Source organism: Tamandua tetradactyla, chromosome 7 (assembly GCF_023851605.1).
Source record: "Tamandua tetradactyla isolate mTamTet1 chromosome 7, mTamTet1.pri, whole genome shotgun sequence".
Lineage (NCBI taxonomy): Eukaryota > Metazoa > Chordata > Mammalia > Pilosa > Myrmecophagidae > Tamandua > Tamandua tetradactyla.
The window spans coordinates 170515531-170543444 of NC_135333.1; the positions used below are offsets into that span (position 1 = coordinate 170515531).

Consider the following 27914-nt stretch of genomic DNA (forward strand, 5'->3'; position numbering starts at 1 on the left):
ATAACTTCTGCTTTCTTTTGGTTACAGATAGCATACAAGAGCTTTTCCATCCATCATTTTCAATCTATTTATATTGTTGGGTCTAAGATGAGTCTCTTGTAAGCAGTATAGAGTTAGGTTATATTTCTTAATCCATTCTGCTGATTGATGTATTTAAATTGGTGAGTTTAGTCTGTTAACATTCAAAATTATTACTGTAAAGCAGTTCTTGTATCTACCATCTTATCCTTATAGTTTTTATTTGTCAGATCTATATATTTTTTTCCCTCTCTCTTTTTATCCTTTAAGTTACCCTTACTGATCCTCTTCAATTCTCTACCCTCCTCCCTCTCCTGTCTTTATTTTTCTTTTTCAACTGGCAGAATTCCCTTTTGAATTTCTTGAAGGGCAGGTCTCTTGTTGACAAATTCTCTCAGCTTTTCTTTGTCTGAGATGATTTTAATCTTTCCCGTTATTTGGAAGGACAGCTTGTCTGGATAGAGAATTATTTGCTGGAAGTCTTTCCCGTTCAAGATCTTAAATATATTTTAACATTGCCTTCTTGCCTCCTTGGTCCCTCCTGAGTAGTCGGAACTCAGTCTTATGTGGTTTTCCTTATATGTAGTGAATCACTTTTCTCTTGCTGCTTTCAGGACTTTCTGCTTCTCTTCAACATTTCACAATCTGATTAGTATGTGTCTTGGACTGTGTCTATTTGGATTTATTCTATTTGGGGTTTGTTGGGATTCTTTGATTTGCATATTTCTGTCTTTTATAAAATTTGTGAAGTTTTTCCCCCGTTATCTTCAACTCACTTTCCTATCCCTTTACTCTTCTGGTTGATACACCGATGATTCTTGTATTTGTGCTCTTTGTGTTGTTCATCATTTCTCTGAATTCCTTTTCCATTTTTTTGTCTTTCTTGCTATTTGTTCTTTTGTGTCTTCAAGGTCAATTGTCCTGTCTTCTAGTTTGCTTTGTCTTTCTTCAGCCTTTTCAAGTCTGCAGATGTGTGTCTCTAGTATATTTTTTATTTGCTCTACAGTATCTTTCATCTCTGTGAGATCTGCTATTTTTCTGTTCATTCTTTCAGACTCTTCTTTATGCTCCTACAGTGTCTTCTTGATGTTCTTTATGTCGTTGTGAATGCCCTTGATTAGTTGTTCCAAATTCTGTATCCCCTCTGGTGTTTTAAATTTGGTCATTTGGTTGGCCTATATGTGTCTGAATCTTCATGTGTTTTGTGATTTTCTCTTGTGTTTGGGGGCATTTCTTTATCTTGATGGGGTTATTTTGCAAGTTGATTTCCTTGACTCGTCTAAGGTTTTGTATTTGATTGGGTTTGCCTCACAGGTCCCCTTTGCATTTGGTTTGTCAGTAATTACTTGCCAAACCCGGATCTCATGGAGATGCCACCCTTCCTTGAGGCTCACCAGGAGATGGTGCTCCTGAACCACCTCTTCCTCCCCTCTGTTCTGCCTCTGCCCGGCTGAGCAGAATGGTGCTGAGTGGGGTCACTCTTCTTGTGCCTGAGGGAGTGGCTGGTTCCTGTGGGCAGAACGGGGCTTCTCATTCCCTCGGGCAGCCTACTATGCCCATAGGGGAGGTACACCAGCCTCTGTGGCTTAGGAACCTTACATTTCTGTGTGAGATCTCAGCCCTTCTACTGTTCCAAGCTGGTGTAGGATGTTTGTCCAGTCACTGAGTCCCCCAAACAGTTGTTCCAGACGGCTCCTGGCTATTTACTAGCTGCCCTAGAGGGCACATTAAAATCTCCTCCTCACTATGCCACCCTCTCTTGAATGCTGTTTATCATTGCCACATTGACCATATTTTTCTATTTCCACCCTAATGGTCCTTAATGTTTTCTTAACTTGGTGCTTTTTAAAACGTAGTTTTGTCTTATAGTTCCACGAGGCTTCTCTGATCTAGATTCCACAGATCTATCTTTACTGATTTTTCTCCAAGAGTACCCTTGGCATAGCTCATCAGGGTTTTTGTTTCACTCCCTGCTGAATGTGAGAATGTTCCAGGATTTTCACCTCTCTCTGTTGACTATATTATATACTTATTTATTCATAAACCATTCATAAACCAGAGAGTAGGCATCCAATTATCACTTGCTTTCTTATTAATTGAATAGACTAGGATCCTTCTCGCCTTTCTTCCCTGTACCTCATTCTGATTGGGAAACAAGCATACAGTTGACTGATCAATGAACAACAAGTCCTAACTTCTTTTGGTTCACAGTTCCCTTTAAGGCTCTTACAAAAGCTGTGAACTCTCTCCCTCTAGAGAAAGCACAATAGGTGCAAAAACATAACATTTTGCTGAACTATAAACAATTAATTCATGTAAGTTCACCTGTAGACTCTCTGTGGATTAAGAATCTCTGCAATATGATTGCTCTCAGTATATTGATAACTAATTTTTGACAATATTAATGGCCTATCGACTAGCCCAGATTATTATAGTGTCTTCTATATTCCTGAAATAATGCCCCTCAAATAACTTGTTTCTCTTTGTCTTTTACTGAGTTTTTTATTGGATTTCATTATTCCTGCTTACCTCTTGTGTATTTATATATTTTTAAACTTGTTTGTTTCTCATTGTAGGGAGATTGAAAGCAGATTTTGTTTTTTACCAAGTTCATTTCAGTTAACTGTGATGGTGCAATGGCTGTTAATTTGGTATCTAAGAATTGTCTCAGATGAACTTACCAAGTTTTATACACTTTAGGGGGAAAATTGTCTATTTAAAGAAAAGTAAAAGTCAAGATTCAGTTAGTCTTACTTTTACTTATACCTCTTTTTTTTTTAACTGTCACAAACCTATGAAGTAGTTAGCATAATACACAGAAATGTGTTTGCCCGAACCATTTGAGTGTAAGTTGTCAATCTAATGCCTATCACCTTTGGATACTTCACTGTGTATTTCCCACAAACAAGGAGATTCTCATATACTATAATAAAATAATGAGAATCAGAAAATTGGCATTAGCATGGTACTACCATCTAGTGCTCAGGCCACATTCACATTTTGCAAGTTGTCCAGGTAGTGCCCAGTTCAGAATCAGGTTGTATTTAGTTATGTCTTTATGGTCTTTATCAGCCTGAAACAAAGATTTCCCTTTCCTCAGTCTTTCTTTTTCCTTAATGATCTTCACACTTTTGAATATTACAGACTATATACTTTGTAGGATATCCCTAGTATCTAAAAATCCCTTTCCTCATCAAAGTTTCAATTTATTGATTTATTTATATTTGTGTGCAATCATGGTTATCTATTTTATTCAGTATTATTCTTCAATGTACTATTAACCATTTCAATCATTATTTATTTTGATAGAAGTAATTGCTGAAATTGCTTCTGGTTTGGCTAGTAGAAATCTCTTCAAAATGGCTTCTGTGCCCCTTTTACATGTCCCCATCATTCTTTGAGCACTTCTTTGCTTTTTGGCACATTATATTTTAGGTTAATTTTGTATTTTCCTTGCCTCTGTCCTTGAAATCAGCCATTTCTCTCAAAGAGTCCTTAGAGAATGGTATTTTAAAGCCAGGATCTGGGCACTAACTGCTTTTTCTGCTATTGAAGTGATGATGCTTCGGGCCCTTTCAGTGGACAGAACTAGGGAGTAATTATATAGACATAACATAAATATATATGCACACATATATTAACACTCGTATCCATATTTCTAAATTTATATATAGCTATTGAAAACCATGTTCACTTCGATACCTCCCAATTCCAGACTAACACCATAGGGTTGATATATTCTAGTATTCTCTCAATCCTTATTTGTACCTATCTTTATTGGCAGTGAGAGATGTGGTTTCCATTTGATAAATCCCCCTATATGTAACCAAATTCTGATTGTTGCTACCAGTCCCTCCCTGAGTAGGTGCCTTTCTCGGTTTGAAGATGATCTGCCTCTAAGTCTATGGGCTCTGACGCCTTGCATTAGCATGCACGCTCACCTCCCCTCATCTCCCCACAGACACATAGGACACCCTCCTAATCCTGCTCAGGATCTGATGCCCTACACAGGGCTGTCCCCAAGTGTGGGTGCCCTCTTGCTTCTTCCAAGAAGAAGAACTCTTCTTGAAAGAGTTCTGACTCATTCCAGGCAACCCTTCTGCAAGGACCTCCTTCCTCTTCGTATCATTTGGCTCCAATACTACTTTCTGAATTGTCTAGAAAGGGGAAGGATGAGATCTACATATACTTTTTTTTTAATGACTTCATAGTGACATGATTGCTTTTTTTCACAATTCAGAGAGTCAATGCAGTCTTTTCTATAAGTAATCTTGTGTTAAAGCATATCTAGTTCTATATCAAAATTTTGTTAAGTGTTGTTTTGATAGTATGTTTATGTAAAATTGTATTTTAAACCAGGGGTTGCAAGTCAATAGACTGCAGATCAATAGGCAAAATCAGGGCTATTATATACGTACATATATAACGACTATTTGAAAATGTAATTCTTAGCTCTTGGACCATATAGGTGGCTGGCCAAATTTGCCCATGGGCTGTAGTTTGCCAAACTCTGTTTTAAACCAAATATTTAGAAATCCTTTTTAAATTAATAAGCATAACTCTTATGCTTTAGAGTTTATAAAATGCTGATTTTCTATGGCATTTTGCTATCTGCTAGGCCCAGTGCTACATGCTTACAGAGATGTATCTTATAAGGAAAGTATCACTAATCCATTTTACAGTTGAGGTGTTGAGACTCAGGTTAATTAACTTTTTAAGGTTACTAAGGTAATAAATGAAGGCAGTGTACTTATTTGTTGGCTTTTCCCACTGGGCAAGCATTAATTGACTAGATTCATTTACATTGACTGCAGTGTTTTGAAAATGTATCAGGTATGCAGACTAGTAGTTTGTTTCTAATTTGTATATTTTCTGTGAACTGTTGCAGTTTTGTATGTGTGTGTATTATATGTAGCTTATAATTCAGAATTTAAAGATAGGTATGGATTATGATGGCTTTTAACAAAAGTTGCATTCATTCAGTTGGTTGGTGTTCTCTCTAGGTATGGTTTGGAGAAGATCTGCCTCTGAGTCCACGGAGTCCTCTGACTCCCAGGCATGGACCGGGTTTGGCTGATGTCTGTCAGTATGACGAGTGGATAGCTGTGAGGCATGAAGCCTCCTTGTTGCCTATGCAAGAGGATCTATCAATCTGGTTATCTGGTTTATTAGGTAAGGCTTAAAAAGAGACTCCCAAATTGTATCCTCTTATTCAACAAATATTCACTGAAAGCCCTACTCTGTCAAGGAGTGTTCAAGAATTCGGGGACATTCTAGTGAATGTCATATCCAATGGCCTTGTTCTCACCAAGCGTACACTCTAGTCAGGGGAGACGCTGTTTCACCCTGAAGCTTGAGACTGCTAATAAGGACATTGGAAGTTTGAGGAAGTCAGTAAACTTTGACTGATCAGTATTTTCATTGTTGATGATTAAAATATTTTTATGTGTATAGGTTTAGTTTTTAGATCTATATTTTACTGATTTTTATTTCCTTCATCCCTTTTAGGGCATGAGATTCAGATTGAAATATGTATGTATAGTTAAAATGATTACTGTTCAGAGGCACTGAGGGAAAGAGACAGATGAAATGTAGGAGGAGGTTGTCTTTAGGTTAGAGAATGCCTGGGAAAATATTTCTTTACTCTGTTGGAGAATATGATGAACGCTTTGAACTTTTCCCCAAGAAAAAGAACTCAGAATTTTTCATAGCATTTCAATGTTTTCATTAAAATAAATTCCCTAAAGCCTTTCCAGCTGGCATTAAGATAAACACATACTACATACTCTAGTTATTTCAGATCTGTTTAATAATTTGGATGATTTTTATAGTTTATGTAATAATACTTCTAAAAAAGGCATTTACAGGTATTCCTTGGATATTTATTTATATTGCCTGTAGTTTTTAAATTGCAGTGGATTCCTCTTATTTTTAGAGGGTCTTTGTCTTGTGCAAGCAGAAGTAATGTACAGTGAATCAAAACTAAGCCTTAGCAATGAATATTGAAAAATAAAACACTTAGATCTTTTAGAAATAGTATGAAATCTAGTTTTTTCTGTACTTCTCATCAGTGTTTTTGTTTTCTTTAATTTTTGACACATATGCCATTTTAGTCGTCTTTTTAAAATTAAAATAATATAATTTAGAAAGTATAATATAAATATAAATATTTTATAAATAGAAATATTTAATTAAATAATAAATATAAAAACAACAAATAATAAATAAAAATAAATGAATAAATAAATAGTAACTTAAATTTAATTTAATAAATTAAAATAATAATAATAAAGATAAATTAATAAAATTAAATAATAAACATAAATATACATATTTTATGAATATAAAATAGAATATATTTGTATAATATAAAGATTATAATAATTTTTTTTTTTTTGGAAGTGCAGTGTCCGGGAATCAAACCCAGGTATCCCACTTGGCAGTGAGAATTCTACTCTCGTGCTGCCCAAGATTATAGTAATTTGTAAACATAAGGCCACATATGCTTTGGACAATCCTGGTTTAGACCACTTTTCCCAGGGTAATTTTTTTTTTTTCTGGTTCTGCTACTTTTTTTTTTTTGCCATTTTAAATATTTTTAAGTGTACAATTCAGTTATTACATTCACATTATTGTGTCACTATTACCACCATCCAATACCAAAACCCTTTCATCAAACCAAACAAATTCCACAACCATCAAACAATAACTCTCAATTCCCCCTCCTTCTAGCCTTTTAGCCATATCTTTTAAAAATGAGTGTTTAGAGTCTGATTTGATGTTTGTTAGTGTTTCAGCTATAATCTGATTCCATTTGATTAAATTGCCACCATATTGTTTATGTTTACTGTTTCCAGAAGAGTCTTAATTTTGAAGTATATTTTTAGGTATTGAACTTAAGGCAGAAAGATTGTTGGAAGAACTTGATAATGGAGTACTATTATGCCAATTGATTGGTGTTCTTCAAAATTTGGTGAAAACATGCAACTCTGAAGAACCAAGGGTAAGTAAATGTTTGCATGTGGTGGAGGATCAAAAAGAGAGAGTAGTGATCTTATACCTTGTTACATGTTAATTTGTTTATATATATATTTTTTTATCATCTCTGTAAGGTTGTAACCTTCCCCCACAACTAGCTATAGTGGCTTGGATAATTTATTTCACCTTTTTGAGCACCTGGAAAAATGTCCTCATTTATAAATGAGACTATATATAGACTATAAATAGACTCATATATAGTCTATATATATATATATATATACCTAGTGGAGTGCCTGGTGTGTATTTATAGGTAGTGAATGTCTAATTACTAGTAATTCTTGAGAACAATGATAGCACTTTCTTATAGATTGTTGTGAGTTAAAAACACTTATACACAGCACTGTTAGGAGCTATTACTAATATCTTTTATATAGCCTCCATGTATTGTCTAAGTAGTGGATTCTATAAATATTGGTTGGATTAATAATAACTTTTTTAGATAATTGTCCTCCATTGATCCTGAAGTCATGATTTGAAATAGAAAGGTTTCCTTTCTTTTCATCAGGTATAAGTGTTCCTTAAGAGTTGCGTTCTGGTCACTCGTGCACTGTTGGCAGTATCATCTTTCTGGGGACAGTCGGTAACATAAATCACATTGAAAATAAACATTCCCTTTGATACGTAGTTCTACCTTAAGGGATTTAACTGAGAAAATAATCTCAAATTCACAAAAATGAATGCAAAATTAGGAACAACCTAGATGTTCATCAGTAGGGGACTTTAAAAAATTATGATAGCCTAACGACAATAGAGTATTGAGTACTACATATTCATTAAAAATGATTATTTAAATCTTATTTTTGACCTCCAAAGGCATCTACAATTTATAGTTAAGTGTGCATATACACACATACACACAAAATTAGATTGCAGGATAGCTTATGTAGCATTTTGTAGGTACAGATATGTATATTGATATGCCTAGAGATACTTGGAAAGTTGCCAAAATGTGGGTAAGAGGATTATAATGACGTTTACCATTTTTGTGTTTGGCTATATTGTTTGAAGTTTTTTCTTCTTTTGTTTTTTGCAAATGAGCATATTATATATACAATCAGAAAACATGCAGAAGGCTGTTTTAACTCTGGAGAATAATAGCAACAGGAGGGATGTACAAGTACCTGGTAACAGAACTGGGGGTTAGAGTGGGAGAATGATTTATATTATACTATTGGACCTTTTGCATCTTTTGAAACATATGTTTGAATTACCTATTTAGATAAAAATTAAAAACCAAATTTATATTATACTCTATTGGACCTTTTACATCTTTTGAATCATATGTATGAATTACCTATTTACATAAAAATTAAAAACCAAAACCTCAGGCTACTTTTGGGCCAGCTAGTGGAAAAATCAAGGCTGTAAAAATTAGATCTTCAACTTTCAAGAGAATTTGAATTAAGAATGGGCTACTACTTCCTTATGTGATAGTCTCTTCAAAAGATTCAGAACCATCTTTATGAATTTGTGTATAAGGAAGTAAGAAAAATTAGTGTCTGTTAACCTTTAACATAGCAGTGATTTTGTGTTTATATTCAACTCTGTATGGGGAAAATACAGTAGAAATGTGCTTTGGAATTTATTAGGCTCTCATTATTTTTGGTTTTAATTAAGATTCTTGTGTATTTTAAAAAGAAGGCATTTAGAAATGCTTAATTCTATTGCTAATTTTGACCAGATTGAGTTCCTAGGAATCATTTTCTGGAAAATACTTAAAGTAAAATAAAAAAAATTTAAGATACCTTTTTTTCCTAATGCTACATACTATTTAGTTACATTCAATGCATCGAGCTTTTATTTAGCCATATTTAAGTGGATATCTAATAAAAATATTGTTAATGTATATTTGGGGTTATTTTTTGTCTTTTCTAGAATTTTCCAATGAGAAAAGTGCCGTGTAAGAAAGATGCTCCTTCAGGTTCATTCTTTGCCAGAGACAATACTGCAAACTTCCTTCATTGGTGTAGGAATATTGGGGTTGATGAGATTTACCTCTTTGAATCTGAAGGTTTAGGTAAGTGTGTGTTATTTTGTTTGTGATATTTATTAGATATTTTTTACTCTCTCCCTTCTGATTTTTCATTCCAAGTAAAGACTTAAATACTAAATCTCATTTTCCTAGAAAAATTTAATCTTTTGAAAATATGTAAAACAATTGGAGAGTCAATTAAAAAACCTCAACTTTACTGAGCTTTTTATTTATAAAAATCATGTATTTTCTAGAATCCCTTACAAATATTTTACTTCCTATTTAACTTGACTACAGCAAAGTTCTAGACCAAAGGTTTGATAATTAAAGTTTGCAGTAAGAATTATTCTACCAAGTCTAAATTACTGGTAATTTCTGTGTATCAGAAAATTATAGAAATAACAGAAGGCCAAATGATGTGTGCTTATAGCTTCTAGATTTACCTTGTAAACAATAGCTGTCAACTTGATTATCAAAATGGATTAATATTTTTTACACTTCATTTTGAAAAGACGTGCTGTACTAAAGAATTATTGACATGTTTTCTCATTTTCTGTAAGCCAACAGAAGTATCCGTTTAGTGATTGAAGTGGTAGCTTTCTGAGTGTGTGTGTGTGTGTGTGTGTATGATATGTAATTTTTCAAAGCTTATATGTATATACTTCATATATTTTGTACATATATAAAACGTATAATGCTATATAATAGAAGCAGTAGCATACCAGTTAGCATACCAAGGACAGGAGCGGTGGGAGCAGTTTCCCTGATAGAGAGCAGTATTTTATCACTGATATTTAGACTTGGTACATAGTGATAACAGAAAGCAAACTGACTTTTAGTTGATTTTATTATTGTTTTAGAATTCTCTGCTGGCAGAGCACATGCCTTTATTGCTTGCACACAGGGCAGGGCACTCCCACTCCACCCCTTCGGTGTGCTGCTGGGTACAACTATCCAGTATAGAATTTTTTTTTCTAGAATAAATGAAATTTTATTGTGTCAAACTGATGATGCCAGTTTGGAAACTGTTTCCTACAGGGTAGTTTGACTGTGGATTGTGGAAGTTTGATTATGGAAGGCAATAATTATTGAATCAAAAGAATACTATTCATGTTTTTTTTTTAAACATTTTTTATTGTTAAATATAACATATATGTAAAAATTTTATAAAAAGCAGTGATTTTCAAAGTACACTTCAACAACTAGATACAGTACAGATTTCAGAGCTTGTTATGGGTTACCATTCCACTATTTCAGATTTCCCTTCCAGCTGCTCCAAAACACTGAAAGTGAGAAGAAATTTGTGTGTGTGTGTAAAAAATAACGTATATACAAAAAAGCAATAAATTTCAAAGTATCTCGCAACAATTAGTTGTAGAATAGATTTCAGAGTTTGGTATGGATTATAATTCCACCATTTCAGGTTTTTACTTCTAGCTGCTCTAAGATACTGGAGACTAAAAGAAATATTGCTATAATGATTCAGCAGTCATACTTGTTTGTTAAACTGACCTTCTCTGTATAACTCCACCATCACCTTTGATCTTTCTCCAACTCTTTAGGGTATTTGGGCTATGCCCATTCTAACTTTTCACATTGGAAGGGCTGTCAATATGGGATAGGGGGATGGAACTAGTTACTGTTCTGGAGAGGCTGGCCCCTCTGCATTTCAGGTCTTACCTGGTCCAGGGGCTCATCTGGAGATTGTACATTTCTGGAAAGTTACCCTGGTGCATGGAGCCTTTGTAGAATCTTATGTAACATCCTAGGTGTTCTTTAGGATCAGCAGGAATGATTTTGGTTGGAGTTTGGCAAGTTATGTTAAGTAGCAATGTCTAACTGAAGTTTACATAAGAGAGACCTCCAGAGTAACTCTCTTAGACTCTGATGCTTGTTTGTTACACTTCTTTTCCCCTTCTGGTCAGGATGGCATTGTTGATCCCATGGTGCCAGGGACGGCCTCATCCCTGGAAGTCATCTCCCACGCCACCAGGGAGACTTTCACCCCTAGGTGTCATGTTATAATAAAATTTAATGGCTTGCTATCCCCACCCCCAGTTTACACCATGCTTTAATCCAGGTGTGCTGATCATTATTGAAAGTGCAGTTAATTGGATGATACATACAGCTTTTAGAGATTAAAGGGAAGAGGAAATGCTTTGACTTCTCTAGTTTCTGGTTTGCTGCTTCTGGGAGGATATAAGATTGTTGTATACTTCTTATTCTTAGTACGAGACATCTTTTGACTGCCTTGAAGATCAGTATAGGACTAAGTAAAGGATTGTCAATCACAGGAATTCATTTCTAGATATTCAACTGATGAGCTAATGCTTTTACTCTTTTCTAAAGTTTTCAGAGTTGAGCCTCAATATTTTATGTTTTGCTAAGAACAAAAAGCGATTTTTAAAAACATGTACTGGTTTTAGAAAATTCTAAGTGTTCAGAAAAACAGATTTAATAAAATTTTCAGGATAAATGCTTTTATTGATTTATGACTTAAACTCAGATATAGACCTTTTTATTGTTTTGAAAGAGTATGCTTTGTGCTTGGGGTATATATTAGATGCTATTCGTAAATCAAAGAACAATGGCCATTTCCATTATCAAACATAACATTATTATATTAGTATTCAGAAATTTCCTAGCATTTCTAGCTCTAAAAACAGGCAAAAAATATATAGATGATCCACAGGTACCACATTTGTGCAGTTTGCAGTAGTTTAATGATCTGTTTTTTTTTTTTTTAAAAAAACACCTGTTTTTTAAAACCTGTTTACATGTACGTTAGCTATTAGACTTAGCATTTGGGTTCCTTTTTTTTTTTTTAAATTGAGATGTATTTCACTTAACAAAATTTACCATTTTAAAGTGTAGAATGGTTTCGTGGCTTTTAGTATATTCGTTATGTTGTACAACCATCACCACTACCTAATTCCAGGCATTTCCATCTTGCCAAGAAGAAATCCCATACCTACTAACAATTAGTCCCAATTTCCCTTCTCCCTGTACCCTGACAACCCTAATCCATGTTCTATCTCTATAGATTGTCTTATTCTAGAGATTTCATATAAATGAAATCATACAGTGTGTGTCTGGCTTCTTTCACTTAGCATATTTTCAAGGTTCAACCAGGTTGCAGCATATGGCAGTACTTCATTCCTTTTTTTATGGACAAATAATATTCCATTGTATAGTTTTTCTGTTCGTTAGCTGATGGACATTTGGGATGTTTCCATTTTTTGCCTATTATGTATAATGCTGCTATGGACATCCATATGCAACTTTTTGTGTGAACAAATGTTTTTTCAATTCTCTTAGGTATATAGAAGTAGAATTACTAGGTCACAGGGTAATTCTATGCTTAACTTTTTGAGGAAACTTCCACACTGTTCTCTACAATAGCTACATCATTTTACATACCTACCAGCAATGTGTGAGGGTTTTAGTGTCTCAACATCCTCACCAATACTTATTCTTTTCTTTTATTATTAAGCTGTCCTAGTGGGTGTGAAGTGGTGTGTCATTATGGTTTTGATTTGCATTTCTTGAATGAATAATGATGTTGAGCATTGGATTATGTACTTATTGACCATTTATATATCTTTAGAGAAATGTCTATTCAAATCCATTGTCTGTTTTTAAGTTGGCCATTTGTTGTTGTACTATTGAGTTGTAAGCGCTCTGTATGTATTCTAAATACTAGACCACTATTGGATATATAATTTGAAATACTTTCTCCCATTCTGTGGATTGTCTTTTCACTTTCTTGATACTATACTTTGAGGTATGGAAGTTTTTAATTTTGATGAAGCACAATTTATATTTCCTTTTGTTGATTGTGCTTTTGGTGTCATGTCTAAAGAACTGTTGCCTAATTCAAAGTCATATAGACTTTCACTGATGTTTCCTTCTAAGAGTTTTATAGTTATAATTATTATGTTTAGGTTTTGATTCATTTTGGATTAATTTTTTATTCATATTCATGCTTTTTGCATGTGGATATGTGGTTGTCTATACACCATTTGTTGAAAGGAGTAGTCTTTCTCCCATTGAATTTTCTTGGCCCCGTTGTTGAAAAACAGTTAACTTTAAATGTATGTGTTCTAGTTTGCTAGCTACTGGAATGCAATATACCAGAAACAGAATGGCTTTTAAGAAGAGGAATTTAATGAGTTGCTAGTTTACAGTTCTAAGGCCGAGAAAATGGTCCCAATTAAAACAAGTCTATAGAAATGTCCAATTTAAGGCATCCGGGGAAAGAGACCTTGGTTCAGGAAGGCCGACAACGTTCAGCGTTTCTCTGTCAGCTGGAAGGGCGCATGGCGAACATGGCGTCATCTGCTGGCTTTCTCGTGGCTCTACCAAAAAAGGGAACTCTCTCCAAAATGTTTCCTCTTTTAACGGATTCCAGCAAGCAACTCCGCCTTCAGTGGGTGGAGACATACCTCCATGGAAATCATCTAATCAAAAGTTACCACCCACAGTTGGGTGGGTCACATCTTCATGGAAACAATCAAAATGCTCCCACCCAGCAATATTGAATGAGGATCAAAGGGCATGGCTTTTCTGGGGCCCACCACAGATTCAGACCAGCCCAGTATGGGTTTACTTCTGGACCTGTAGTTGTATTCCAATTGTGTATGCATCTGTCCTTATGCCACTACCACAGTGGTTGATTGCTGAAATTTCTGTGACAAGTTTTTATCTGGGGAGTGGTGAGTCCTCTAATTTTTTCTTTTTCAAAATTATTTTTGGCTATTCTGTCTCCCTTGTAATTTCATATGAAATTTTTTTGGTGGATTTTCCCATTTCTGGAAAAAAATGACAGTTGGAATTTTGATAGGTCTTACATTTAATCTGTAAATGAGTTTGGGTAGTACTGCTCTCTTAATAATATTAAGTCTTCCAATCCATGAATGTGGAATATTTACCACATCTCTTATCTGTTCCTGAAGCAGCAACAACATAAGCCTATAAATATTTTTGACAAATGCCTTCTGGAAAACAGCTTTAGTGCTAGTCCAGTTCTGAGTTAGGTGAAATGAAATGGAAGCATCTTCCAGGGAGGCACCAGATAAGTCAGAACAAGTAATTCAATATGATTTTTTGGGGAATGAGCTCTGTTCTGCTTCCTTCACTACCAGTGAGCTGGGGAGCAGGGAATGGGATGTGGTAAGTTAAACCACCTGCTTTTCTTGAGTTAGTGTTCCCTGGGTTGCTGCAAGCCTTTGGTTAATTTCCAGAGTTTTGAAAACGTTCACTTTGACAGTTTTTGCCCTTTTTTGTTTGTTTGTTTGCTTATTATGAAGCAAATAAGTTCCTCATTCCATTTCCACTGATATTGTAGGTTCGTTTTTAAAGCTTCCTTTTTTGAAGGTTCATATATATGTTAATTAGGATCTGTTTTTTGCATTTTCTTGAAGTTGATACTAAGAAAAAAGCTACTTTAAAAAAATTTTTTTTGCATGGGCAGGCCCCGGGAATCCAACCCCAGTCTCCAGCATGGCAGGCAAGAACTCTGCCTGCTGAGCCACCATGGCCCACCCTGAAAAAAGATAATTTTTGAAAGAAGAAAGATCAGTAATGCCATTTCTGGTATCACAGTCCTATGCTAAAGATGGCTTAGAACAAAGTAGAAGTAAAATATCTTTTCAAATCATTTCTCCTGTTGAGAGGTTTGAAATATAAATAATCTTATTAATTCATTTTTTCTTTTAGAATTGAAATGCTATACTATTGTTTTAGTTTGCTAGACTGCTGAAAGCAGATACCATAAAGTGGGTTGGCTTTTTACAATGGAAATTATTAGCTTTTAGCTTTGAGAGTGAGAAAAAAATGTACAAATTAAGTCATTATCAAGGCAGTGCTTTCTTCTTAAAGACTGGCTACTGGCTATCCCTTGCCACATGACAAGGCACATGGCAGAGTCTGCTGGTCTCTTCCTTCTCTTTTGGATTTTGTAGCTTTCAGCTTCTTGCTTCTGTGGCTTTCTCATTCTCTCTTCCTGTATTTATTCCATTTATAAATGACTTCAGTAATAGGGTTAAGTCCAATTTTGAATGAGGTGGGTCACACTTTGACTAAAGTAGTCTCATCCAAAGAGCCTACTTACAATGGATTAACTTTTCTGGGGTACATACCATTTCAAAACCGATGGCCATATACTCTTGAAACTATTCATCCTTTTTAAACTAATTTTTAAATATAGTTTATGAAGATAGCATAAAGAAAAGTCTGAGTTTTCTTCAGACAAGTAAGCCCAACATCTTCCTCATAATTTTCTTTTGCTTTCTTTCATGCCTGACATTCAGTTTTGCCCTTTAAAATGTGGGGTCTTATTTTTCACAGTTTTGCACAAAGATCCAAGACAGGTGTATCTTTGTCTTCTTGAAATTGGTCGAATTGTGTCAAGGTATGTATTCCACAATATTTTAGAATTTCAATGTGATAAACATTTTTAAGCTACTTAATTTAGCTTATAGCACTATTTTCTATAAATAAAATCATCCCTGATGATTTTATTCAAGTAACTAACCCAAATTTCTTTCTTTGTGTTTCTTTAATAATCTTGTTCTGTTTGCATGAGCTGTGTCATTTGTCAACATCTGCTTTCTCATACAGCTTGCTTTCATTTAATATCAAACTGTGAAAGTGGCTTTTGATTTTTTTAGATTAACAGTAGGGTAAGAGCATATCATTTTATAACAGTTCAAGGCAAGTCCTCTGACACAAAGAGGATCTAATAAGAAGGCCAAGATTTGGTATCCCTGATACCTATCTTAGCTCCATTTCTACTTACATGCTTATTATAAAAGTGCCTTTCAAGGTACTTTTTTTTTTGAATATTGGGAATATCTCACAACCCAAATGTATGCTGAGATGTGAAGGTTATATTCTGGATTTTGGCAGTCTGGAACATTAAAAAGCATTTTCAGACGCCCCAGTGAAGCAGTTGGTGGAAGAGAATCACACACGGCTTGCTTTAAAAATGAAATGCGTTCTGTCATGATATGTAAGAAAGTGCTTAGGTCAGATCTTGCTTGAATAATCAGATTTCCCTGTTGGTTTTCAGGTATGGGGTCGAGCCACCTGTATTAGTAAAACTTGAGAAAGAAATTGAGCTAGAGGAGACCTTGCTTAATACATCTAGACCTGAAGATTCCATCAGCATTCCCAAATCGTGCTGTCAGCATGAAGAGCTGCATGAAGCTGTGAGTGCCACGTTTTCTTTTACCTGTGCTGCCTCGTAGTCTCCTAGTTTTATCTGCTTCTAGTTTGCTATAGGTGCTGCTATATTTAAAAGAAAGTGTTTCTTACTCAGAATATGTGCTTGTACTGATCTCCACTGCTTGGTGAGTTCAGAGTACTGTGTGTTAGAGGTGGTTTGCTGTAGCTGGTGTGTGATGGGAATGGGTGTGCAGTCGGGAAGCAGTTGGGCAGAGAGGCTAGAGCCAGGCCATCAATGGTTTCCCAGACCATGGGGGTCATTTATTCATTGTTAACATGGTGGTATTAGGAGTTAATTTGCAAATTATAAGGAATATTCTCTTAGTCATGCAGAGGTTATGTTGTTTTTATTATAAGAATCTAGACATAAGATGGTAAGAGCCTGAACTAGGGCACCAGTAGCAGAGACTGAGAGAAAGGCACAAATATAAGATATATTTAGGAGTGACAGAATTAGTGACTGATTGAGAGGAAGTGAGGGAGAAAATCTAGGGTGATTTCCAAGGTTTCTAGGTAGATGGTATACTGATATTTGGAAACTACAGAGAGGAAAGTTGCCAAGGCGAATTGATGGTTTTTGTCTTGAAAATGCCCCCTGACAGAACATATGCAGACTTGTTAGATGATGGGTCTCAATGGGTAAGTGCCTTCACTTCACCTGTTCATCTCTGTGCACAAGTTCATAGGACTGCCGTTGCTTGGGTGGTATGTCCTCTGCACTGATTACTGGGTGGTAAGTGAGTATTGTAGAGGTGAACTGAGTATTGAACATTTTCTGCTTAGACTGTTGCTAAGAATAATTCATGATCTTTTCTGGATTGTAGTATTTTAGGAAGGTCCTTAATGTTCAAAATTATTTAAGAAATAACTTATTACTAACAAACATTTAGAACCGTTGCTTTGACTATTTTGTTTAATGAAGTCAAAGTTTAATTCAAAACATTTGGAAAGCCTTGCAAGTCAGGTTAAGAAAATGTCAGCCTGAATAGATTTTTAAAGGCTAAAAAATATTTGCCTTCAATATGTTATCAAAATAGATAATGACTGGGAATATCAATAGAGGAAGCAGTGATAATGTAGTTAGGTGCTACCTGCCCTCATTCTCAATTCCTTAGTAAAATATTGAAACAGAATAAGGACTTTAAAAAAATGCTTCTTGAATTTAATTTTTAATAATTTTACCCAGTCCTGAATGGATATAGGTAAATATATCGGTGCCTATTTTACCAATAACTTTGGAACAAATCTAGATTTCCCCCCACATTATTAGTTAGTGCACTGTTAGGGAACTCAGCTGTATTATTAATACAAGACTTAAAACAATTCAAGTTTAATAGTGAGCTTATTTGTTTCCTAAAACCCCTTAAATGTTTTAAATTGACTTCACTGCCTTAGACATTTGCAGACCTTCTCCAGCAATTAGTCAGTGCGCTAAGAGCCAGGTTGTACTTGGGCAGAGAGACAAGCTCAGATTTCATCATTTTTGGCTTTTATGTTAGATTAGCTAGTATCTGGCCTTAATACTGGTCAACAAGTAAACGGGAAGAGATATTAAATAGTTGTACTATCTTTGAATTTTTATCTTTGAGTTTGACTTTTTTCCAGCTGTTGAATAAGCTTCGCATTTGAACTTTAAATAAGATACTTTTAATCACAGGCAATAATTTCATTATTTTATTTATTTGTTATCTTAGGTTAAACATATTGCCGAAGACCCTCCTTGCAGTTGTTCTCATCGGTTTTCTATTGAGTACTTATCTGAAGGACGGTACCGACTGGGGGATAAAATACTCTTTATAAGAGTAAGTCCACCATTTACATTCCATTTATACACAAAGCTTGTTTTGAAGTTGTGTTTATTGCTTTGCTGACCTTCTTTTGCTACCCTTTTACTTTGTTAAAAATTAGAATAGTGTTCCTAATGGGAGATTTCATTGTACAGAAAGAACATGGAATATTTGCCTTCATGACTATACAGTGAATTTAGGTAGACATTCAACATAGCAAACCACTAACTTCAGATTAACTAGGGCTATGTAGAAATTGAATATATGTTGGGGAAAAATCTTTATACATCTCAGATAACTTATTTTTTTCACATTTTCTAAAAAACAAAAAGTTCCAGCGTAAGAAGAAAAACAAAACAATACATCTAATACGATTAGTATCAGAAATAAGAAAGGGAAGTTGAAGCACTGTAGGTTATAACTAGTTTGGGTCTGAAGTATAAAACCTTTTTCTCATTGGCACAGCATCAGTATGAATGCCAATATGCTGAGATATATGTTCATTTTCTTCCTTTGTCCTATCTGCAATTGAATTATCCCCTTTGCTGGTATGGAGGTTGAAGCTTCAACTCTTCAGCATTTTTTCCATTTCTAGTGCATTACAAGAGATTTTTTTTTTTGTTCCAAATTTAGTAACATAATAAGAGTATTTTAAAATATAATTTTGCCATCCATATTTTCTTCTATTTTATATATTATCATTACCATCCCACTTCCAGAACAGGCTTTAGGATTAAAGTATGCCTGGCAATCTCATAATTTTTCAGGTTTTCCTGCTAATTGGACAGGTGGGCTTGAAATCTAGCTCAGGTTCCACTGGCAAAGCTATGAAAAATCATTTGATTTACGGGCAGAATGGCATATTTCAGTCCAGGCCAATTTCTGTGACCAGGACAAATTCCTTCATCTCATAGAGCTATAATTTCTTCATCTGCAAAGAAGAACTGGGAATAAATTATATCAAAAATGTTTAAACATTAAAGTGGTAAAAGACATATTAAATTTGTCAAGTACAAGTTTTAGGCATTGTTATTTTTCTCAATAGTTTTTATTTTTCTTATTTTATGAGGCTTTTTCCTGTAAGTCCCTAATTCTCCTTTTTCCCTCTCTCTTTCCTCCCTTTATTATTCAGTTTTCATTGAACAGTGTTGCCCTTGCAACTTTGTATTTAATAACTTGTTTTATAAAGCAAGATATATGTGAATATCTTCCTTACAAGTCTTCTGTATTGTTAGTTTTGTAATTCAATATGAATTACATTTATTAAATTAACAATCCAAGAAGGAGGCTGTCAATTTGTAGTGAAGCTGCTAGCAAATATCCTTTAACTTCATAGATTGCAGACATCACAGTTTTACAACTTTGGTTTTTATTTTCTTTTGGCGGGCAGATGCTCCATGGGAAACATGTCATGGTCCGTGTTGGAGGAGGCTGGGACACTCTTCAAGGCTTCCTCCTGAAATATGACCCCTGTCGGGTACTACAGTTTGCTACCCTAGAACAGAAAATCTTAGCATTTCAGAAAGGAGTTTCCAATGAAAGTGCACCTGAGTCACCTGCCAGAACCCCTCAGCCTCCTGAAATGAATCCTTTGACTGCAGTTACTATGTTTCAGAAACAAAATTCAAAACCTGGCACACCAGTCAGCATTCCAAGGAGCAGAGAAAAGCAAAAACATCCTCCAGGTGTGTCGCTACCAGCATCGTCCCTGAAAGGAGGTGATGTAGGGTCCATGTCAGTCCGTTCTAGATTGCCCAATACTCCAGCAGCATCTTCTCATCTCAAACTCAAATCTTCAAAAGGTTTAACAAAGAAACCACAGAGTCCTTCAAACAATGTATCATCTTCACTTGCTTCTTTATGTCCAGGGGGTAAAAGCACTTCTTCACCAGCTTTATCAAGAACTGCACCTTGTGTATCTGAATCACTGAGAAGATGTATCTCATCACCCAGTACTACTAAGGACAAGTTTGTTCCTGCCAAGAATTCAAGAGATGTACCTGAGTCTACACTTTTGCTGAATAAGCATTCTGGAAAAACTGCACCAAAGCATTTGAAACACAATCAAAATTCACACAAGGATAATGTAGAATCTCATTCTATAACACATTTAAATTCATCATCGAAGTGTTCAAACCTGCCCAAAGCAAATATACATGTAAGGCCTAAACCTCCTTTCAAGTCCCTTGCAAAAATGACAAAATCCGTTTCTAAAAGCACAACTGTAGTTCTGGGAACACAGTCTCAGCCACCAGATGGAGCCTCACAAGCAGGGGCAACCCAAGCACAGAAACTGAAATCAGGCTTGAATTTAAACCAGCCAGTTTCTGTATCCTCAGTTTCTCCTGTAAAAGCTGCACAGGAATTAAAAGATAAAAATACGGTTTCAGTTGCCAAAAAGCAACCTCAGCATAAAAGCGCATGCCAGAAGACAGGGCCCGCCTTCTCACAGTCTTCTGGTCGTACTCCATTGTCCATTGTGAGCCTTCCCCAGTCTTCTGCCAAAAGACAAACTGTCCCAAAGTCAGCCCAGGCTGCCACCAAGACCCAGTGTTCAACTAAAGGGGCTCTGAAAAGTGGCAAACCCCCAACTCCAACCAGGAAACCACCCTCCTCTGGGAAAGAAACAGTTAGTGGAGATAAAAAACCTACTGCAAAGAAAAAGGAAGATGATGACCATTATTTTGTTATGACAGGAAGTAAGAAACCTAGAAAATAAATACAAGTGTGTCTTTTTTTTTTTTTTTTTGACATGGGCAGGCTCCGGGAATCAAACCTGGTTCTCCGGCATGGCAGGTGAGAACTCTGCCACTGAGCCACTGTTCCCTACCCCAAGTGTGTCATTTTAAGAAGACAGAGGAAAGGGAGGGGAGTTTGTTTTACATCTTAAAACTTTCTCCTATTTGGGTTGATCCACATAGGTGCAGACATTTAGTACAACAAAATGGGGGGTGGAGGTTGTAGATGGGGTAAGAGCTGGAAATGGGGTGAGGAGGGAGCGTATCACAAGTCATACACTTTATCTGCATTTGCCAGAAGACAACGTTTTGAGGCAAACAGTTGTAAAATCACCACAAGGTTCTTACTAATAATAGACATTTATATGGTTTCCAGTCCATAGCATCTTTGTTAATGTCAGCCCTTTCAAGAAAATGTAAAAGTTAGGTAACACTACTAAAATTGTAACTATAGTTGCTATATTTATGAATATGGAATAAATTTAGGGGTTATTTATCTGCTAATAACAACAATGTGTTCTTCATGTTAGCTACTGCATTTTAGTGAAAAAGCCAACGGTTTGGCACTTACCTTACAAAAGGCACCTAATTTAATTTTCTGATCGGGATTGCCTTGAAAAATACTAAGCCCCAACGGCTGCTACCAGTTAGCTTGGCATTACTCTGGATTAAGCAGAATTCTTATTATTTAATTTTTTTTACACTTTCTGCATCAGAAATAACTGATTTTTTAAAAAACTGGTTTATATTAACGTTGGTAATATCTTGTTACCTATTTTTTTCCAGTTAAAAAGTTAAAACAAATTAATTTATTGAAACATAAGCTGAAATTTGGTTTAAAAAAAACCAAATTTTTCATTTATTATCTATAAAAACTTACAGACACCTTATATTTTTAGATGGATGTTGTGCAATGGTTAAGGGGAAACTGATTCAGTAGAGTGTAGTGTATTAATATATTTTAATAATATAGTTTCCTGTGAGTACAGATTTGAATTTTTACATTCAAATAATGTTTTACCATCAAAATTTTGTTTAAGTGATGCAAAATTAAGGTGATATTAAAGAATCTTAGAGTGGTGCTATATAAAAATTCTATCATGTGATTGCTAATTTTTTTAGCACAATATTACTTTTAATTAGGTTCTTCTGATTGTGTTAATTTTCTTTATAAAGTCATGCTGCCTTCAGTTTTCCAATGTTGAGTAGGCATTATGCATGCAACATTTTCTGCTCTAGGAAGTCTTTTATCCAAATCATGTAATGACTGCATAAATTCTGTCAATCTATATGATACTTGTAAATAATTTGTTTTTAAGGGATTGTGACTATTTTTTTAAAATTAATGGGCTTTGAAAAGTTTTAAGGACATTTTAAGTAACTTTACAGTATTATCAGTTATCACAGCTTATTTTATTCAATATTGAGGTTTGTGTTTCCTTATCTGTTTTAAGCTGAAATGTGTTTTCTAAAGAAGAAAAGAATAGTTTTGAAAGATGTGCAGTCATAGAAAAGCATCCTAAGCTGGCCACTAATGATCCATAGCTTATGAAGTAAGAAAGCATCGTATAAAAATAAGTGATCTTTTGTCTGAGGAACACAATTAAGATCAAAGGTATGTGTGGGCTAGTTTTGGAATAATTGATGCTTCTCTTTTCAAAAGAAATAGTTACCAGATATATAGTTTAATTCTACTAGTAATCTGGATGTTGAGAAAGAATATATTTAGATCTCTGGAATAGAAGTTACTGTCCAGGAAATGCCGGATCCTATACTTTTTTAGTGATCAGAAATCAAGCATCTTTAGAAAGGAACAATTTCATAACGGAGTTTATTCCCTCTAAGACTGAATGATACTTCTATAACTTCTAGAACTTAAATATTATGTATATTTGGATTACAGCCAACCTATAACTCCAAGTAGGTTTTACAATATGTAATAGGTAACTTTTGTGCTATCAATAATCACAAATAAAAATATCCTGTTGGCATCCAACACAAATTCAGAATTTAACCAAAGAATTGTGTTTTGAAAAATTGGAAGTCAATTTTAAATAGCTCTGTTCTTGGGATTTACTCCATCTATTTTCATGCTGATGAATTTTTATTTATATATAGCTTACTCCTCCAAAATAATAGTTTTGTTTATGTAACTGAAAGTTAATTTCTTCAAACTATATCTGAAGTACTTTTAAATAGCTAGTTATCCAATCATTTTCACAAGTTTTAAACAGCTTTTACATTGTTTCTTGGAAGGAAGTTTTCATATCTTCTTAATAGTGCAAAATTGTATGATTTTTTTTTGGTTTTAATATTTAATAAAACAAGTATTAAGCTCAAATTACTGAAGTACCTGGTAGGAAAACTAGTGTCTGGTTTCAAAAAAGTGAAAAAAGTTTTGCTTTTCCTTGCTATAATTTATTGATGTGACTAGTGTGTCAGATGAATCTTCAGAAAGAAATGAAATGCTGAATATTTTCATATTGTTTGGACTTAGAGTAGGTATTTAAGGTTTATATTTTCAAAATGCCTTGATGAATTAGATGACCTCTAAGTCTCCTCTTCACACTAAGTTTACAGTATTGAATGGATAAGGGAATATTTTTTTTAAGAAAAAATTATTGCTCTTCTGTAGTCTGTTTAATCTCTGTGTAATTTGAAACCTATGAATTCTTTAAAAGGCTTCAATAAGAGGTTGTTAGGATATATTTTTGCATACAGATTCACATACTCATGTGCTTGAATCCAAATTTGTGTAATTCTTTTCTTGTCTCAGCAGTATTTGTATCCGATTTTAACATATTTTCTCAAGTAATAAAATTTAAACATATATGCCAAGTTCCCAGTTTACTTCTTTGTGTATTTTGAATACATTCTGATCACTTGGTTCACATGAGGAAATTTGCCCTTGTATTTATGAGGCATTCATAATTTGAGAATAGTTCTAATTGCATAGCTATTTAATATATTTCCTTTTTTATACTTGTGGAATTTGTTTCACTGCTCCCTGGAAGTTGTAAGGTCTTTTGTTGTTTTTGTTTTATTTTTTTAATTTTGAAATGTAAACTTACAGGACAATTACAAAAGTAATACAAAACCCGTGCAGAGGCCTCCAGCATACGCACCCCCCCCCATCCCTGTGCCACCACATGCCCCCCTTCCTTGGAATGCTACTGGGTGGAATAGTTAATAAATTACGGTTTGACAAGTGGACAATATCAAAGCAAAAAAATGAAGTGACTCAGAGGCTAAAGGTTTACATGCACATCAGGGAGCACCTCACAAATAGGGACTCCCTGAGGTGAAGTAGGATTGGAGTTGTCATAGGGGTGCATGACTGTGGTCTTGTCCCAGGTTGTCATTTTCTTTGTCCATAGACTACTGCAAACCCTGTGGTTGGAATGGCTGGTCTAGGTCATTTTTCATGCTTCCTTTTTGGGGTCACTGGCACAATCTCATTTTGGCGATTGACAGAACAGTTCTTCTGAGAGCCATCTTTGTAAGCCTGATGGTTGTTAGCTCTCTAATGTCAGTTAGACAGTGTATTAGCTAAGGTCTCTAGAGAAACAGAATCAGCAGGAAATATCCATAGATGTGAAATTTATAAAAGTGTCTCACGTAACCATGGGAACATAGAGTCCAACGTCTGTGGGGCAGACTGCAAGCTGGCAACTCCAATGAAGTTCCTCAGTGAACTCTCAGGACAGGCTGGCTGAACTACTGTAGGAATGGAAGATTCTGAAATCTGTACGGCAGGCTGTGGAGCTGATGACTCCGATGAAGGGTCTGGACTAACTCCACAGGAGAGGCTCACTGGCTGAAGCAGGAAGAGTGACTGTCTCTTCTGAATCCTCCTTAAAAGCCTTCCATTGATTAGGTTAAGCATCATTCATTGCAGAAGACTCCCCTTAACTGATTACAAATGCAATCAATAGCCAACATAATCATGATTTAAATCCATGAAAAGTCCTCATAGCAACAGACTATGAGGCGGGACAACACTTGCCAACACTTGCCCAACCAGACAACCAGGCATCACCACCCGGCCAAGCTGACACGTGAACCTGACCATGACAGACAGCTAGTTAGATAAGCAAATTTCAGGGAATGAGGAATTAGAAAATTAAAAAGAATGGAAAATAGGAGAGAATGGAGACAAAGGTCTAAGCCAGGAAAAATGGGGATGGGTTTAATTTTCTTCTTGGCCAAGGTGAACAGCTTTTATGACCAACCAAATCTTTTGGGAGAGGAGACAAAATCATAGGCGTGTATAAGGTTTGAGAATGAATTCAGCACATTCTGGGGGCTGTTGGAGGGACATTTTGGTTTTGATTTTCTGTACCATATTCATAGCATGGATCGTCTGGGCAGGACAGTACTGCTGGTCTTGATTAGATGTGATTGGATGCACTTGATGAGGGGTGTTCCAATCAGGAGAAAAAGAAAACTGATTACTTGCCTTGGGATAAAAATGACAGACAAGATCTACAGCTTGGTTGGGAATATTCAGGGAAAGACGTCCCATTCTGAGGCACCCAGGGATGACCTGTATGTTCCAGAGGTCAGCACTAGGTTGTCCATTCAGTGGTGTGGTTGGCGTTATGGATGCATCGATTCATTAACAAGACACCAAAAAGTTTAGGGTGGGGCTATACATGCAGCAACCATCACTGACTGCACATGTGCCTACCTTAGATGCCAGCATGATGCCTGCCAGGACAGGACCTTTCCGGAGTTCCTGCATTTCTTGAATGAAGCATGTTAGTATTTCTGGTGACGTCATTGGTGGCTCAGGTGAACTTGTAGGGTCTTGTCATTCAGCAACAGTATTTGTCCCCCAAGTTCATGTATTTGCTAGAAGTTTGTCCTAGTAAGGCTAGCCTCATATATATTAGTCACTGAGATAATAGAAATAGGTGATCAGTTATTAAAGTAGAATAGATCAGCTAGGCATCTGTTCACAGAGAGGTGCTGATAATAGGAATTTCTAATTTCTTTAATCCTATTTTAATTTCGCACATTGATACAGTTTGAATATTCTTGAAATACTCCTCTTTTCCATGTATTGATGACGAGAGCAATTTTGAAAAGCAGTTAATTCTATATGTATTTTCTGTGATCTGTTTCCAAAAAGAAAACAGACACAACTTAGATAAATTTCTTAATATATTTTCTTAAATGTTTATGAATATTTAAAGAGTCATTTTATGAAATTTCATAGATTAGAAAAAGATTTTAAAACATTTAACAGTAAATCTGAAAATATAAAGATGCACATTTTATTAAATTTAAATTGTTTTCTTGCAAATATACTATTTTCTTGTAGAAAAACACAGTAAAACTTGATCTTGAGGAAATAATATATACAAAGATTTAGCCATAAGGATGTTTTCATAGCACACTATTAGTATAACTAACTATAAAATAGAATTTACACACCCATTAAAAATATTGTAGATGTTGATTTATATCAAAAGTAGTGCCTATGATGGTGAAGTGGTTTGTTTGGAGAGACTGCAGTGATAAGACATTAATATTTATCTTTTTATGTTTCTTAATTTTCTGCATACATGTAGTATGCTACATGGTATACAGGCTGAATACATGTTATCCATTAACCCCTTTTAGTCTTTTAGGGTTTCATATAACACATTTTATTTAATAGAACCAATCTTCTAAAATTCCTCCTATTTGACAAATTATTTTATATTGAAATAAATAAGTGGAACCACCAAACGTTGGGTATGACTCTATATTATGGGGCCCTCTAGTGGTAACATGTGGCACTACTGAATGTAGGGCGGATGGCACCATGAGGGATAGGAATAAGGCAGAATTCATTACATTCAAGAGCCTTGGGTTCATATAGCACTTTGACACTCATAAAACACTTTAAATTACACTAATATCCAATCTTAATAATTCCATAAGATGGATATTATCACTAGAATGTAAGCACTGTGAGGGCAGGAACTTTTTCTGTTTAGGTTATCACTGACTTCCCAGAGCTTAAACCCAAGCCTGGCACTCAGCAGTCATCCAGAAAACATTTGCTAGTGAATAAATGACCGAGGTCTTCTCACAGATGAGGAAACTAAAGCTTAGGAAGGTGCCAGCCATGGCTAGCAAGTCAATAAATGATGGAGTCTGAATGTGGTTCTTTTGTCTGACTCTAAAACAATAGTAAATGTTTCAAGGATGTCTCTAAATGAAGAATTAGTAAAAGTTTTAAAATCTCATTGAGGTTTTAATTTGCTATTTTTTAAGCACCTTTTTGTAGTCTTTTGGCCATCTGTGTTTCCACTGATGTAATGGATGTTATCAGCTGCAATTTAAGAGGCTACTGGGTCCCTGACAATATTTCACTGTAGAGGAAGCAGAATCAAACAACGTGTGATAATGTCAATGTAAAGAAAGTGTTCAATCTGGAGCTTCTCAGTGGCAAGTGATAGCAATCAACTTAACACCATTTGAAGTCAGAAAAGTAGAATTTATTGGTTCACAACTGGAAAAGTCTAAGGTAGTCTGACTTCAGACATAACTGAATACTGAGGCTCAAGTGATGTCAGGTACCAGTCCATCTTTTGTCCCTGTTTCCCTCTTGAGTTGGATTCTTTCTCACTACATGATGGTAATGATACCACCGGTAGCTCCTGGTTTGCCTGATCCTTAGTCATTAAAACCTTGGAAGTAAAAAGAGATACTTTCTGCCTGTGTATCCACATGAGCGGCTGAAGAAAGTCTCTGATGTTCCTGTGTGGATTGTATGTCTGGCCTTGAACCAGTCACTGTATTTGCTCAGCCTTTTGGGATCATAGGCAGAGAAAGTGGGAAGGTGGCAGGAAAGGTGGGGAAGTTCCCAAAAGGAAAGGGATTTTATTGCCAGAAGAAAGGAACAGTGCTGGATAGGCAAAGAATGTCTGTTGCGAAGAAGAGTGACTAATACAGCTAATGACTGTTGGCTAATGTTCATTGTAGCTTAGATTTATTGTTTACAAATATTTTGTTGAAGTACAATAAACATAGAGAAAAAGGGCACCGATCTTAACTCTACAGCATGATTTATATTTACAAAGTGAAAACTCCTGTATAATCATCATCCAGTTCAAGGTATAGAATATTTCCAGGAGC

General features: G+C 35.2%; 1 protein-coding gene across 7 annotated transcripts in view; it reads left to right on the forward strand.

The window, feature by feature from the left end:
* GAS2L3 (growth arrest specific 2 like 3) overlaps positions 1 to 27914 on the forward strand; it is an 80732-nt gene that overhangs the window by 18545 nt on the left and 34273 nt on the right. For 4 of the 7 annotated variants that reach the window (XR_013155955.1, XR_013155956.1, XR_013155954.1 and 1 more), the window contains exons 4-11: positions 5022 to 5190; positions 6906 to 7021; positions 8935 to 9076; positions 15380 to 15443; positions 16104 to 16242; positions 17953 to 18060; positions 19436 to 20744; positions 22238 to 22398. Coding sequence is in view for 1 of the 7 variants with exons in the window: in XM_077111766.1 (XP_076967881.1) it covers positions 5022 to 5190; positions 6906 to 7021; positions 8935 to 9076; positions 15380 to 15443; positions 16104 to 16242; positions 17953 to 18060; positions 19436 to 20744; positions 22238 to 22293 (2103 nt within the window). In the remaining 6 variants the exon portion in view is untranslated. Of the gene's footprint in view, positions 1 to 5021; positions 5191 to 6905; positions 7022 to 8934; positions 9077 to 15379; positions 15444 to 16103; positions 16243 to 17952; positions 18061 to 19435; positions 23614 to 27914 lie in introns of those variants that run through there. The other 3 variants (XR_013155959.1, XM_077111766.1, XR_013155958.1) reach the window with 3 other exon arrangements.